The sequence below is a fragment of the Diplotaxodon limnothrissa genome, linkage group LG3, assembly GCF_057381915.1.
Source record: "Diplotaxodon limnothrissa isolate DT_005_m linkage group LG3, D_limnothrissa_male_GT1.1, whole genome shotgun sequence".
In the NCBI taxonomy this organism is placed as follows: domain Eukaryota; kingdom Metazoa; phylum Chordata; class Actinopteri; order Cichliformes; family Cichlidae; genus Diplotaxodon; species Diplotaxodon limnothrissa.
Genome location: NC_140598.1, coordinates 589,582 through 605,606, shown reverse-complemented (window position 1 = coordinate 605,606; position 16,025 = coordinate 589,582). Strand labels below are relative to the sequence as shown.

The window sequence follows — 16,025 nt, the reverse complement described above, 5'->3', positions numbered from 1 at the left end:
CCCGAAGAAACAAAATGTATAAAGCACTTAAAATATCAAATTTTTCAGTAAAGTACTTCAGCCTTTTAAAACAAAATCTGGTATTTTGGTGGCTATATCCCCTTAATAAGATTTTATTATTTTCCAGAACTTTTTAGGATCATTAAGATGTTTAATGATTTTTCAAAGCTAAAACTCTGATTTGGCCTTTTTTAATTTTAGAAGGTTTAATGATTTCTGCAGAACTCCAAGGACAAAACTAAGCATTCTGTAAATATTCCATGCCAGCTCTACATCAGTAATGAGGTGGATTCTGTTCCAGTTGTCGTCCCAGAAATCATAAAATAAATTTTGCTCACAGAAATTCTTAAAATCTCTTAAAAATTATTTGAGGCTTTGATTTTGGGAGCTTCAATTGTCTGACTGCAGCGATCACACAGTGGTCACTGACCTCATTTGAAAAACACTAATATGTGTGTGTTAGTTCTAGTTATGTACAGGTCCTGGATCAATGTGATGAATTTAGAAGCAGTAAATTAGAGTTGATCCAGGCCTTGTGTCTTTAAAACGTGCCTGTAAATGATATGACAGGTATTAATCATGAAAATCTAATGTGTATCATTTGGAGAGCAATCATACACATCTATGAATAATTTTTGTTTGTGAAGGAAACTCCTCAGTTTTACTTTTTGAAGAAAACTCCTCATTTACATGAACAAACTGGAATCTATCAGATGTGATTCAAACCACTGCAGTAAGTTTCCTTTAATAACACTGGTGTGTTCTAGTGTTTGTAGTAAAATGTTGTGGTCTACACTGAGGTCTAACAGGACAAGCACAGAAATAAGTCCTCTGTAACAGGTCATGAGGAGAACATTAGTAACCTTCACTACAGCTCATGTTGTGCTTTGTTGTCCTCTCAGTTTATAAGGTGGAGGTGGATTCAGGGGTGGAGTCTGTCCAGCTGATCTGCAAAACCACAGTTTGCCTGCCTAAAGATGCTAAAGTGGAGTGGAAGGATGCAAACAACAGGAAGGTCCACATGTATGAGAACGGCTCTGACCAGCCTGAAGAACAGGACGATAAATACAAGAACCGAACAAAGATGAAGAGAAACTTACTGGAACCTGGAGACCTCAGTCTGACCCTGAAACACCCCACAGATGGAGACAACTCCAGCTACACCTGCACCGTCTACAGCAGGGAGGGAAACATGCTGATGGAGAAACAAGTGGATCTGAAAGTCACAGGTCAGTGCTGTAGATACAGGTCAAAGGTCAGAGGTCAGACTCATGATGGTGTTTCAGTCTCAGTGGCTCCATCCAATAATGTCACAGTGTTAGCATGTCTGATGTTTGTGGCTGTTTTGGTTTTTATTTGATTTCCAGCCAAATGTAAAAGCTTCAGCAGATGAACTGTAGGAGCAAAGTTCATGTGTGAGACTTCATCTGAAAGGTAACATCTTCTAGTTTCTGAACATGTGTTTGTTTAGCATGTGGCTGAAACACAGGCTAAGCTAAGTCAGCTCAAATCTCAGTGAAAACCTTCTTTGGTCCTCATCTATGATCAGTCATATCTGAGTCACAATAACTAGAAGATGATTTCTAGCAGAAGTGTGAACATCTCCACATCCTTTCTCCATGTTATCATCCAAAGCTGTGTGAAGTTTCAGAGCTCTGCAGCTAACAGAGACTTTCAGTTTGCTGCTCTCTTCCTCTGACAGCTCCATTCTTAGGGAGCGTTAGTTCTGTTTCACTTTATTCCACTTATTCAGTCTGATGTTCTCTGATCTGTTTCTCTTGTTTAGTGTCTTAAAGGCTGCCAGTGCCTCTCTTTGCTTTAACCAACCTTTCTCTTTATTTCTGAGCTTTTTAAGGACTTTAACTGATGCATCAACCTTTGAAAATGGAAAGAAATCAGTCAGATTCATGGCTGCATCAAAGTGTCACATGTAGTTCTCCACATCAGCTGGATTATATCTATAGCAGCAAACAGCAGCTGATGCACAAATCTTTGTCTGTGTGAATAAAGTTGGATCAGTTCAAACAGTTTGTTGCTCTGCTTGAAAGCAGCAGTTTTTCTAATGCACCACCTTCATGTTTCCTTCATATTTGAATCCCCCTGTAGATGCTGACAGGTAACCATGTCACACAGAGCTCAAGCCTTTGAATCCAGCTGTGACTGTTGATTTTCTATTGAATGGACTTTTTCAAATCCAGCTGTAGGCCTGTGTTTGTGAGCTCATTAACAGCTGTTTGTTTAGAGAGACGTGGTCCTCACAGGACAGCCACTACAAACATATGATTTTATAGAATATGATGCATTACTGCAGATTCAACACAATAGAAAGGATTTGAAATGAGCTCAGCCTTAAACATGTGCAGCAGTAATATTGATCCACAGACACTGATGGGAACATTTTTCTGCACAATAAGTACTTTGACTTTTCATACTTTATGTACAATTTGCCAGTACTGCAGTTTTGTGTGTAGTGAGGTGTTTTCATGGTGTTTTCTTGGTGCTTTTACTAAAGGAAGGCTTCTATCAAATTCTTCCACATGTTGTCAAACTGAGCTGTGTGATGAAGTGAGTGTGACAGAAACACTCAGACTGTGTTTCTCTGCTTCATCAAGTCAAATCTGGTCCTCAGAGACTGAATAAAGTCCTGTCCCACTAACAGCAGCTCCAACAGTCTGTTCACTGCTTTCTTCCTGTCAGTCTTCATCTTTCTGCTGCGTCTCCTCTTCACACTGACCACTTTCTATCTAACAGTGAGCTCCCAGTGAAGCAGCAGCATTCAGCCTGTTAGAGTCAACACAAATGTCTCCATCCAAGCTCATGTTGTGCTTTGTTGTCCTCTCAGTCCCCCAGGTGGAGGTGGATTCAGGGGTGGAGTCTGTCCAGCTGCCCTTCAACACCACACTTCACCTGCCTGAAGACGCTAAAGTGGAGTGGATGGACAATTACACGATCCTCAGTAGAACACACAACAGGAAGGTCCATGTGTATGAGAACGGCTCTCACAAACAGGACGAGGTTTTCAGAGACCGAACGAAGATGAATGAAGACCTGCTGAAAACTGGAGACCTCAGTCTGACCCTGAAACACCCCACAGATGGAGACAACAGGACCTACACCTGCACCGTCTACAGCAGGGAGGGAAACGTCCTGCTGAAGAAACAAGTGGAGCTGAAAGTCAGAGGTCAGTGCTGTCGATCCAGGTCAAAGGTCAGAGGTCAGACTCGTGATGGTGTTTCAGTCTCAGTGGGCTCCATCCAATAATGTTACAGTGTTAACATGTCTGATGTTGAGGTTAGCATGTGATGTCACACTGACCACTTTCTATCTAACAGTGAGCTCCCAGTGAAGCAGCAGCATTCAGCCTGTTAGAGTCAACACAAATGTCTCCATCCAAGCTCATGTTGTGCTTTGTTGTCCTCTCAGTCCCGCAGGTGGAGGTGGATTCAGGGGTGGAGTCTGTCAAGCTGCCCCTCAAAACCACACTTCATCTGCCTGAAGATGCTAAAGTGGAGTGGATGGATAACAATGCAAAGGTCCACGTGTATAAGAACGGCTCTGACCAGCCTGAAGAACAGCACCAGGTTTACAGAGACCGAACGAAGATGAATGAAGACCTGCTGAAAACTGGAGACCTCAGTCTGACCCTGAAATACCCCACAGATGGAGACAACTGGACCTACACCTGCACCGTCAACAGCAGTGAGGAAAACATCCTGCTGAAGAAACAAGTGCAGCTGAAAGTCAGAGGTCAGTACTGTAGATACAGGGCAAAGGTCAGAGGTCATGTAGGCGTTTATTCTCTAAAAGCTTTTAGTTTGAATCTATTTTCAGTTCATTCAAATAAAATAAATTCTTTGATGTTTTGATCTAAAAGCCAAAAATGTCAGGCGGAGCAACTGTGTGTTTAAATGAACTAAGAAGACCATTAAAATGATCCTACCTTCAAAATAAAAGCCTCTGGCATGATGTGAGTTTGGATCAAATCAATAGTTTTGTTAGTTTAGTGCAAATCAATGTAAATGTATAAATATCAATAATTTTAAAGCTGCTGAGATCATTCAAACACTTTGATCCAGTCATTTGGATGTTGTCAAATGTCAACCAACCAACACCTGGGTGGAGTCCCAGCTGAAGCTGAGAGATACTCAGAGATCAGAGACAGAAGCAGCTGTATGTAAGCGTTCTACAGGACGGCTGACACAAAGCTGATGTTACTGATGTCTCCTAGATAGATCTCATGGACCAAAGGCTCTCTGTGTCATCTCGGCTCCAGCTGAACTAAACTGAGAGGGAATTTGGGCTTTCAGGGAGGGGTGAAAGCAGAGCGCTGTAAAGGAAAGGGCTGTGATTGGTTCAGAACACGTTAATGAGAAGAAAGGAAAGCTTCAGAGCAACATGAATGAAACAAAGTGTTTTGATGACGACTGAAAGCCAAAACTGTCCCTGAAATCAGAATCCAGTTCATCTCCAGCCCCGTCAGCAGTTCCAGCTGCAGTGCTGTTACAATAATAGTCATCACTTCTAGTTTCACAGCAGCAAACTGGGAACATTCAGCGTCTCAAAGATTGACCTGTTAGCACCTGCAGACATTGTTGAGCTGGCTCTGCTGATCTTGTCTTCATTTCTCCACTATTTGGAGAAGCTTCAGCAGGATCCACAGTCAGAGTCAAAGTGGAGTTCTAGCATGGACGTGACGCTTCAAGAAGCTTCAGACAGACAGTGTTCTCCAAAAGTTCTGCTCTAAAAGGAAACTTTGAGCTGGCTCTGTGATTGTTGTAGTCAGAAGGATGGAGGCTGGATCTTTGATGAGTGCTTGCACACAGGCTGTCTTTAAGTATTCTGGGACACAGCCAGAGGACAGACGAGTGTTCATTATTGGAAGCAGCCGAGGGGCAGGGACATCCCAAACTTCACTCAGGAACTTTGGAGGAATCATATCTACACAGCTTGATGAGCGTTTCAGTTGTGCCACAGTCCTTCAAAGCTCCTCCACAGAGACTGGCACAAAAGAAGATCAGATATGGTGGCTGGGGTCGGGGACATCAAGAAAAGAATCAGGAGCTGCTGTTTTGGATTTCCTCTCATTCATTTGATCCTTCAGAAAGTTTAGAAAGTGAAGACGTTCCTCACTCGATGCCGTAATCTGATGAGAACTTGCAGGATGTCAAAGACGCTCCACGTTTAGTCCTGATCTTAAAGGTGCAGTTGAATCTAAAGTGGATGTACAAAGGAGGTTCAGATCATTCAGAGTGTTTGTGTGTGTGAGGGAGGAGGAACACCAGTGGTGGTAGAAACACTGATGAACATGTTTCTCCTGCTTCCTCATGAAAAGAGCGTCAGCGTACTGACACGGCTGCTTTTGCCTGATCACTTGGAAAAATGATCTCAAACAGAATCCATCAATGATCAGAGAGAAACACATCAGCTCAAAGCCTGGAGTTCATACTGAAGCCCACAGTTATATGTAGGCCAACAACACGCTGTTTGAAACCAATGAATTTACTGTACTGAGGAACTCAAATGAGTCAGTAAGATCATCAACATGGATCTTAAAATCAGCAGCTCAGATCATGTGATCACACATAAGAACCATGGAGCAGGAAACATCTGAGAGTTCAGCTCCAACTCTGATGGAGTCTTAGGAGGGCGGAGATACCTGCACAGATAGCAGCTGTTTCACACTTTAACAAGCAGCACCTCCAAACTACACCCTTCATCCACCTTAATAGTGGAGCATTTGAAGTGTCTAAAATGTCCCAGAGCGTCGGGCCAGGAAAAGACAGAGCGCACGCCTCCTTTATTGTGAAATTCCTCACCATGGTAACTGAACACATCAGCTGGTCTGCAGCAGGTCATGTTCAGAGTTTGAGGCTCAAAGTGTCCCATTTTCACTGATTGTTTCCCGACGACATGCTTCACGTGTGATATGGATCCTCTGCTGAAGGAATCTGCTTTCTATCCACAACCTGTTGATCCGTGTCTGACTAACAGCAGCGCAGGAAGCCCTGCAGTTACAGAGAAACTGTCTGAGTCGCATTGTTGCTGCAGTTTACCTGCAACTGCTGTGAAGAAAAAGTCTCACTGTGTTTGTGTTTGGTCCTAATCTGCTGCCTGTCTGTTTGACATGCTGGATTTCCAGCTGATCGATGACAGATTAGAAACTGATCAGTCTATTGATCACACAATATTCCATCAATAGAACTGATTTGACTTTGATTTGTGTAACAAAGTGATTTCCACGTCTCCTTCATGATGTGACAGTGTCAGAGCTGAATGCACTTGTAGAGTATCATGTTTTTATGGCTCACATTTAAAGTGTTGCAGCTCTAATGTACAGCTGTCATATTAGAAATAGAAGCAGCTCTGATTTTAGTGCTCAAAGAAATCTATGAAGTGATGAATTCACACATGAACAGTTTTCTGCAGCGTTCCTCTCGGCCTTATTTGCAGCTCCACTCTTGTTTTTGCTCTAATAATTATTTCTCTCCATGAGCTGTTTCTCTGCCTGAAGGAGGCGCCACTCCATCGCTTCATTTAGTGCAGAACAAGAGTCACATGATGCTGCTCTGAACACCAATCACACTTTGTACAGCTCATGTTGTGTTTGTTGTCCTCTCAGTCCCGCAGGTGGAGGTGGAGGAGGGGGCGGAGTCTGTCCAGCTGCCCTTCAAAACCACACAAAACCTGCCTGAAAATGCTGAGGTGGAGTGGGAACGTAAAGAACCTGAATACAGGAGGGTTCACGTGTATGAGAACGGCTCTGATCAGCCTCACAAACAGCACCAGGTTTACAGAGACCGAACGAAGATGAATGAAGACCTGCTGAAAACTGGAGACCTCAGTCTGACCCTGAAACACCCCACAGAGATTGACAGTGGGAGATATGAATGTGATGTGAGGAGGAACGGACGGGTTAGATTCAAAACAGTGCAGCTCAAAGTTAAAGGTGTGTTTGTATGTCTGCGTGTGTGTGTGTGTGTGTGTGTATGTGTGTGTGTGTGTATGTGTGTGTGTGTGTGTGTGTGTGTGTGTGTGTGTGTGTGTGTGTGTGTGTGTGTGTGTCTCTGACTGTCTTGTGTCTCCTCTGCAGGGAGAGTTCAGGTCCAGGATCAAACAGGGGACATCAGGAACAGAAGCAGCTCCATTGATCCGACTCCTCTGATGGCTGATCAATCAGTTTGATCTGTGTGTTCTTTGATTATTGATCAGTGATGTCAGAGTGGAGTCAGTGTGATGTTGTTGTTGTGTGTTTGAGACTTTTAGTGTCCATGAAGGTCTCTGCTGCCGTAGATCCTCTGAACTGTGACAGAGGTCTCACTCTGGAGGAAACTCTCAGCACTTTCCAGCAGCTCCTCCATCATGGAGGACGTTCCCTCACTGTAACAGGTGGAGGAGAGAGGAGAGGAAGCACAGGTGGATCCTCTGAGGAAGAGGAGCGTCCTACAAACCACATGATCACATGACCAGAGGACAAGCATGTGCAGAAACACATTAAAGTCAGCCTGTAAACACGTTTGTGTAAATTCTAGTCGTGTTTTTCTATCACATTCAAATAAAAGCAGAGAAAGCAGAACAAATGCTGAAGCTGTCTGTGTGGAATAAAGGAGTTACAGTACTCACACACACACATATACACACACACACACACACACACACACACACACACATCTGTCCAGCAGCTGTCTGAGCTGCAGTCTGTATTGTGTGTGTAATATCTTCATGTTTCTAACATTACAGTTGTATCTTCAGGTGTAAAATCAGCTGCTCTGCTGTCTTCTCTCCTGATCCTGTGTGATTGATTAGATCCTGCAAACGCCACAAATTTCATTCCAGCTTTGATTTGAAAGCCAGCGAGTAAAAGGATCAGCGATAGTTTTCAGAGCGATGCCAAAGCTTGGGTTCCTCTCCTACAGCAGCTTTTCTTTTCTTTCTTTCTCTCCCTGTGAAATACAGCAGCTGGACCTTTGGCTGCAACACACTGTGAGACAAACTGCACACAAACAGTTTGTGTGTTTGCTGATGTTTGTTGAGCTGATAGAAACGCTGCATTTGAAATTAGCTGACACTTCAAAAACGTTCCTCCCTTTATGCTCGCTGCTCTTCAGCAGGGCTAGCTAGATGCTAAAGTAGCGCTAACACAACTTACAGTTGAGACCAGCCGTTCGAATAAAAACAAAAAATCTCCTCAACTTTGAAAGTCTCTGTGTGGCCAACAGCAGACAACATTATGCCCCCATCATGACCCAAACCAATCATGAACGTGCTGCTTAGAGTAGCTGAATGCACCGCTAAAGTGTTGCACCACCGGCTCCGTGCTGCTGCTGTTTGCTCGATTTGTGTATCATGCGGGTGTCTCTGCACAGACGCACAGAAAGGGAAAATGACGTAGGGAATTCCCACAATAATCTAATTGCGCACAGCGACACCTGCACATTCCACCAGTGTTCTGCCAAAAAAATCATAGACCAGCCATTCGAATGAAAAAAAAGAAAGAAAAGTCTTTGCAACTCTGAAAGTCTCTGTGTGGTCAACAACAGACACACATTGTGCCCATATCGTGGTCTAAACTTAAGGGTTCAAATATTGAGGAGAGATAGAGGAGGGATTCAAAATCACAACACTGGTCCAGGAGAGTCGGTCAAATGATGATTTTAATGAACACACGTGTGGGAGATGAACACTGTACCCAGACAGCATCGATCTCACTCGAACACAATCAGTTGTTTTTATACCATCTGGGTATTGTTTATGACGCCCCCTCATGCGTCAAGCAGATACAATACATGCATAAGTTGCAAAAAGTCTACCTAAGATGTGTGTGTGTATATGTCACCCGACCTCAATTCCACTTTGTTTCACCTCTCACCTCACCTACTAAAGCTCACAACCAGACAGAGGCCACTCTCATATGTGTAACAATCTACTAAAATTATATATGTAATATATTGAATAAATACTTTAATTAAATGCCACTACTCAAAGCTTAATATTAATATTATCAATGAATAAAAGACAGTAATGAATATCCTGGTTATTCAAATAGCCTCATCCAGACAGCTCCTCAAAATAACCACCAAAAAATGCACACTTTACAGAGGAAACAAAGACATTTTAGAAGTACACTTCCTGACTTATTATTGTTACATTCAGAGATAGTCAGGGAGGGACCTCTGATGCCTGTGCCCAAGGTAAGATGTGCATTTATTTAGATGTTCAGTTCAAAGCCTTTGAGGTATTTTTAATTTTGACTTTCTTTTTATTTTATGTATCTTGAGATATTTTAAATTTAAGCTCAGTGAAGCACTTTAAGCACAATAACTTCAGTGCCGCATTTTTTCAGACTATAAGGTGTGCTTAAAATCCTTTCATTTCCTCAAAAGAGTTCCAGGGATCTTTCTTAAAGCCTGATTGATATTCAGATAAAATGGAATTGGTGTCTAAAAACTCCTTTAACTGCTCAAACAAAGGAGCTTCATGTACTTTGGCCAGCACAGATAGTTTAGATTTTGGTCTGTTATTAGTTAACACTGCTGGGCCGCCCCCTTTAACAGAGGGACAACAAAAGCTGATTTCCATACTGAGGGAATTTCATTCATATCGAGTGTGAGGTTGAAAAGTGTTGTGAGAGGCTCTGCCACAAAATCAGCTGCCAGTTTCAAGAAGTAAGGATCTAGTAAGTCTGGCCCTGGAGATTTTCTATGATCTAACACTTTAAGAGCTATTATTTTGATTGATTTGGATGGGGAACATGTCACTATTTCATTGGTCAGGAAAATTCATTCAAGTTTTCACCAATAAATTTCAAGTGAAAAAGTTTTTTTTGTTTTTTTTATAATAATAAAATAACAATAAGAATAATAATCATCATTACTATTAATAATAATTGTTCTTGGCTTCATTTTTCCTTCCAGTCTCAAAACGCTTCCACTCAATGATTTGGGGGAAACATGAGACATTTAAAGACCTTCATTTCTTTTTAATATCAGAGTTTTTAATGAGTTTTTAATGAGCCACAGCAGCCCTGAATAAACACTTGAATTACTGTCGGAGCTGCTGCAGTTTCCTGCTGCGTCCACTTTATACCACCAGAGATAGAGCAACAAGAAAAGCCATCACCATTTCACCTTTGAGGAGGCCGGCACACGTGTGAAGTGTGGAGATCAGGGAAATTATTTTGCTGCTATTGTTAATAATCATCATCATTACCATTGCATTAATAATATAATCTACAGCATTGATATTGTAGTAAGATGTTTAAACATATTGGCACCCAATTTATTACAGGTGCAGTTATAACCACTTTAAACTGTTGAGTTGAATCTATAATCTTAAATGCTTGTTATAATCTTAAGTGTGTATGGGCTCATTCTGTTGATTCTGAGGACACTCTGTGCAAAGTAGACAGGAACTGCAGGTTTGCAGAGCGTGCCTTTTGCAAAAGTGAAACTAAAAGCAGAGTGTAAGTGCAGCTTATTCTGAGGAGCTGTTTGGATGATGCTATTTGAATAACCAGGTTGTTCATTATTATCTTTTATACTTATATTCTTTTATTAAGCTTCTAGTAGAGGTTCTTGATTAAAACATTTATTCAATATTTTACACATATAGTTTTAGTAAACTGCTAACACATTTGAGAGTGGCCTCTGTTTGACTGCGAGCGTTAGTAGGTGAGAGGTGACACAGAGTGCCAAGTGAGGTCGTGACACACACACACACACACAAAGTAGATACACTCATTTATAGATGAGAGGTTAATCATGTTTTCTTGCAACTGCAGGCGTGCAGAAGTGCTATCTCACTGCAGAGCATGGTCTGTGGTTTCGGAGAAGCGGCAGTCAAAAGGTTGACAGGAAACATCTGCCATGAAGACAGAGACAATGTTCTTTTTAAACTGTGTTAAAAGTCATTGTGGTCTGGGAACCTATGTATGAAATGTATCTGTGACGTTGAAGGGTTGTCATTAAATTCAAACCCTGATGGTATATAATATCTGCTTATGCTTTGATTAGTCGGAGATCAGCGCTGTCTGCGAACGGCGCTGGTCCCCCCACGCGTGTATTCATTAAAGTCAATTGTTTGACCAAGCTCTTCTGGACCCTGGTTGTTTGTACTCTCCTCATCAATTTCTGAACCTTAACTGAAGCTACATGCTAACACAAACCGGCTTTACTGAGTCTCGTCCTCACAAACTCACCAAGTCACTCACCAACATAATGGACATGATGCAGATGAGATGTCTCCAGGACGGACAGGTGTCTAACAATAATCACAGAGAGATGAGATGAGATAGCCTTTATTTGTCAGTTGCAGGTCTTTTGCCCACAACCGAGATGACAGACCTTGCCGGCCGTACATACAATACAAACATCACATTGGGGAGACAGGTCAGGCCAGGTAGCAAGGAAAAAAAACATTGAAATGTGCAACACAAAAGGATAATACAGGAATGCACAGGTATCAACACACCATAACACAATAAACACAGACAAGCAACATGGGAAAGAGTCCCAGTGTGTACATCTGATCTGGGACCGCTGCAATCTTCGACTGTGCCTCCAGCTGACCCGATGTCCACATCATGGGGGAGGTAAGCGTTGGAGGTGGCGTTGGGTCCGGGGTAGGGAGGGTGATGCGTCAGTGAGTGCTTATCAGTATATGTATGTGTGTGCGTATCCATAGTTCAGCTGAGACAGTGTCCTTCACCCTGCCAGGCTAAGTAAACAGTCTTCCAGCCAACCCAGGTGGCCTTGTAGGGAATGGGAAGGAACAGACTCAACACAGTCATTATCAGGGAGTTTTTGTTCAGCTCCAGCCTTGAGCTCCGGCCTTGAGCCCACAGCTGGCGCCGAAGGGGTAGCCGGGTTATAATGGTGATTGTTCTTTTACAAACAACTCATGAGAATTTCAAGCTGTTTTTAACACTCCGACACTGGTCTCTCAGTCTCCCGTTAATAGCTGCAAGCTTCTCCGTGATGTTATCAGCCGTCGATTCTGTGGTTTTGTCACTCTTTTTGCTCACATAGCAGATTCTGAGACCTCACGACCGCAGCCAACTGATCCGAGGTGTAATCCAGCTCCGCCCAGAGATGTTGTTCTGAGTTGATTCTTTCCTGATGTAATCCAACATACATACACTCAAAGGTGTTATTCTGAGCATTCACTGCAGTCGTAAGCGCCTCCAAGCTCTTAACCATGCTGCCTTCAGTGAGCCCTTTCTGAGAAGTCGCGCCTGTCGTTCCAATCCCAGCGGGCAGCCTTGTGGGGGTTTGAACAGCCGGTTCCGCTCTCTTAATTCTCCGATAAGTCAGGGCCAAGCCAGCTCCGATCAGCAAGAACCCTGTTATCATGGTTCCGAATAGGTAGATATCTTCAGCGTCCTCGATCGACAGTCCCGCCAGGCACACGATCCTCTGCCACCCGTCCATCGTGTATCCGGCAGGGAAAGTCCCTCCAGGGCACTCGGGCTCTCCCGAGCCCAGACTTCTCGTTAAAGGGTGTCAATAGCATTCAGAGACCAGTTGATCAAATCCATAATTCTCTTTTAGGTTTTAGACACAGACTGTGAGAGAGTGTTCCAGGGAAAGTAATACAAAAAAGACACGAGAATAGACAAGGACATAAGAACTAGCAGGGAAGATAAGGGAGAGGAGAAAAAGTGCGTCCGCCTCCTCTGAGAGCCAAAGCAGAGCTGGCTGGATCACAATACTCCCCACACAGCTGTGGAGTCAGAGAGGTGCTCCAGTGTTCGAGTGGACAGGTGTGTGTCCTGTAAAGCTGCAGGTGTGTGTGTCTACATACAGATAAGGTGCTGATGTGAACACATTGCTCACAGGTTTGGAGTATCTGTCAGTAAAATGCAGAGCGGTCTACACGCCATGGGGGTTTCTGCCTGTCTGCTCAAAGCTGTTTATATAGCACACAGGCTAATGCTAAGTTAGCACTGCAGGAGCTGTACTGCATGATGAACAGCTGAATGTCAAAGCAGAGTGGGTTGTGACAGTGGCTGGAGACTTTAATTATGTAGAATTGAAAGCAGTACCTCCACCACCACCTCCACCTCCTAAAGGCGATATTTCTGTTCCCTTGGCTCAGCATCACCTTTGTCAGTGTCAGTGATTATGGAGGTCCATCAGGCAGACCTTCAGAGAACCAAGGAGCAAAACAAGCATCTGACTGAGCACCATCAGATGCCTACACCGAGCTACCAGCCTGTCATGATCTCTCTGTGCTCCTGTGCTGGCTCAACACTTTCTACCTGTCTCTGTCTCTTGATGCTCTTTCTCTCCTCCGTGTGAGTGAGTCAACCTCACCCTGTGTTTCAGGGGCGGGACTTAAAAGAGAGAGAGAGAGAGAGAGAGAGAGAGAGAGCTTACTTTCTGTGGGAGACTCACACAGCTATTATTGTTCAGTAAATGATGTTTGTTCAGCTTGAACTTTACTGAGGAAACTTCCATGTGGCACCATGAACCGTACCCAGCTGTGACTTTTCTTACAGCAGATACAAAGCAGTGAGCAGAGTAATAAAGCTGGTGTAGTTAGAGCAGCTCCAAGGATAACACTTGTTACATCCCCTGGCTAATCTAGAGGGTTTGAAGGGACTAACATAAAGGTAAGTAGTGAAGGAGGAGCCCAGATGGTAATTTTAAAAGGTTTATTTCATGCTCGTGTTGAAATTCTGGTTCAGACTGAGGGTTAACTTCAGGAAGAGCCAAGGCCAACATAACAAACAAAACATCCCAGATATGAAAATAAAAGAAACTTCCCTAACTCTAAAGAAAACAAAATATACAACCTATAACCATAACCTACCTAACAACACATAAACAGGAGAAAACATGGTGTCAAAACAAAAGGCAGCTCTCTCCTACAGGCAGTCTGAACATGAAAACACAAAAATGCACATATAAGTCAAAAGGCATGCAAGCCTGCACAGATATGGCAATTAAAATGGCCAGAGGGCCCAGAAACACAGCTCCACAGGCCTTAAGTAACTCTGCTGATTGACAATTAGCTGGATTCTGTGAGCAGCATCCAATCAGGACAGAGGAGGTGGAGCCTAGACAAAACATAAGCAGTTAGTTGAAAGAAGAAAACCAACATCCTCCTGGGGGATGTAACACACTGGTTTCCTTTAACTATCCAGCTGCCAGATTAGATGCAGAGACAGACTGGAAATGATCACAAGCTGTAAGTTAAGTGTTCAAAGAAGCTGCTTTGTTAGGATTGTGACAGAGTTATTATACATCAATACTCCGTGGAGTTAGTGAAGCACATGTGTGCAGATGCCTGTTTTCCCATTAGTGGAGACGTTCATGTAGAGCAGTGTGGGGATCCATGGGGATAGTTTACCTGCAGCAGGTTATTAACACTCACTAATACTACAACAGGACAGTACTCCTGTGTGTCAACACCACAGCCACGGCTAATTTCCATCTGTTGTCCAAAAATATATTAAACATAGACATAATAGTACATTTAAAAAAAATCCTAATTCATACATAATAAGAGTAGCAGAAATGCCCCGGCGAGCACTCACATAGACGCTCACTGTGTTTGCCTTTACTTCCATCACAGTAAATAAACATGTATGACCTTGTTACTCTGTGTGTCTCACTTCATACGAGAGTTTTTCTAACACACTCTCACTCCACCACATCTCCTCAGGAGGTCTAACTCCAGGCAGCAGCCATGTTTGGGAGCGTGCAAGCAGCTGGTCCTGAGTGTATGTAACACAGAGTCACTCACACACAAACATGGACACATGACTGAGGAATAAGTACGTTTATAAAGTGAAACATTAAAACGACAATATTGATCGAAACTATGGCGAACAAGCAGAAACAGGAGCTTCTGCAACAGGCTGCCACTGTCACGGCGCCTCAGTGACACAATAATAATGTTGACAATAATGGAAACAGGAAACCAACTGATGTAAAATAATATGATGCTGTGGGCTGGATTTGGTTGTGTTATGTTGTGAGATACCAGCCACAGCTAACATGTAGATAAATTTATTCTTATATTTAAAAAGCCTGCCCGGTAACACTTCCTGTGTATCTGGAGTAGACGACGTGTGGCTGACGGATCAAAACTAATTAAAATGTCAAATGTTTGTCGTCTGAACCTAATTTGAGTTTTTATTGCCATGAAACAGGAAACTGCTCAGTGAGAAGAGTCCAGACCTCATGGATGAAACTGAGAACCTGCCTCATAACTGTAGTGAGTAGAAATGATCTGCGCCATGTTGACTGGATGAAACAAAACAGGCTCAGAAGGAAATTTAGCAAAGCAGCTTCAGAAGGAAGATCTATCTTTGTGGTCTTTGTCTTGGTTTCAGACTTCAGTGATCTCTGGATGCTGTGATCTGATCTGATTTGGATTTATGTGACACATGGAGCCATAAGAGCTTCTTATGGCGATGGCCAGAGGGGCCGATGGTGCGATATGGCAGCCTCGCTTCTGTCAGTCTGCCCCAGGGCAGCTGTGGCTACAACTATAGCTGCCTCCACCAGTGTGTGAATGTGAGAGTGAATGAATAGTGGAATTATAAAGTGCTTTGGGTGCCTAGAGAGCGCTATATAAATGAAATCCATTATTATTATTATTATTATTAAATCTAAAACTCAGAGACCTTTAGATATAAAACATCAGCTGCATACTGTCCTTAATCTAAAGTGAAATCTTCTGTTCTTAAACTTAGATTTGATATCTTGGACCAGAAAACCTGCACAGCTTCATTGTTCAAAATTTACTGCAGTTCAGCTTTAGACTCATACACAGCTGGTTCATGTTTCTGTCTCTGTGTCCTCACTTTCCCAGCATGCCTCGGCTCTGGAGGTGTATGAGGGGGTGGAGTCTGTCCTGCTGACCTGTCAGGACTCTTCTGTACCTGCATGTCCCACTTTGGTGTGGAGCTGCCACGACCTTAGTCCTCCAATCATCCACCAGCGTAACCTGGCAGGAGATGAACTGAGAAGAGCTGTGGAGAGTGGGCAGGCAGGTGAGTCACAGGTAGGCTTTTCTCT

The 16,025-nt window shown here is 43.2% G+C and overlaps 1 protein-coding gene across 6 annotated transcripts in view; it reads left to right on the top strand.

Annotated features, from left to right (window-relative positions):
* LOC146634213 (uncharacterized) overlaps nucleotides 1–16,025 on the top strand; it is a 132,391-nt gene that overhangs the window by 28,133 nt on the left and 88,233 nt on the right. For 3 of the 6 annotated variants that reach the window (XM_085375271.1, XM_085375261.1, XM_085375251.1), the window contains exons 5-9: nucleotides 903–1,229; nucleotides 2,843–3,181; nucleotides 3,424–3,747; nucleotides 6,620–6,946; nucleotides 7,091–7,476. The exons of 1 other annotated variant lie outside the window; for it this stretch is intronic. In XM_085375271.1, coding sequence (XP_085231397.1) covers nucleotides 903–1,229; nucleotides 2,843–3,181; nucleotides 3,424–3,747; nucleotides 6,620–6,946; nucleotides 7,091–7,182 — 1,409 coding nt within the window. In that variant the 3' untranslated portion in view covers nucleotides 7,183–7,476. Of the gene's footprint in view, nucleotides 1–902; nucleotides 1,230–2,842; nucleotides 3,182–3,423; nucleotides 3,748–6,619; nucleotides 6,947–7,090; nucleotides 7,477–16,025 lie in introns of those variants that run through there. 2 more of the 6 variants (XM_085375237.1, XM_085375308.1) reach the window with 2 other exon arrangements.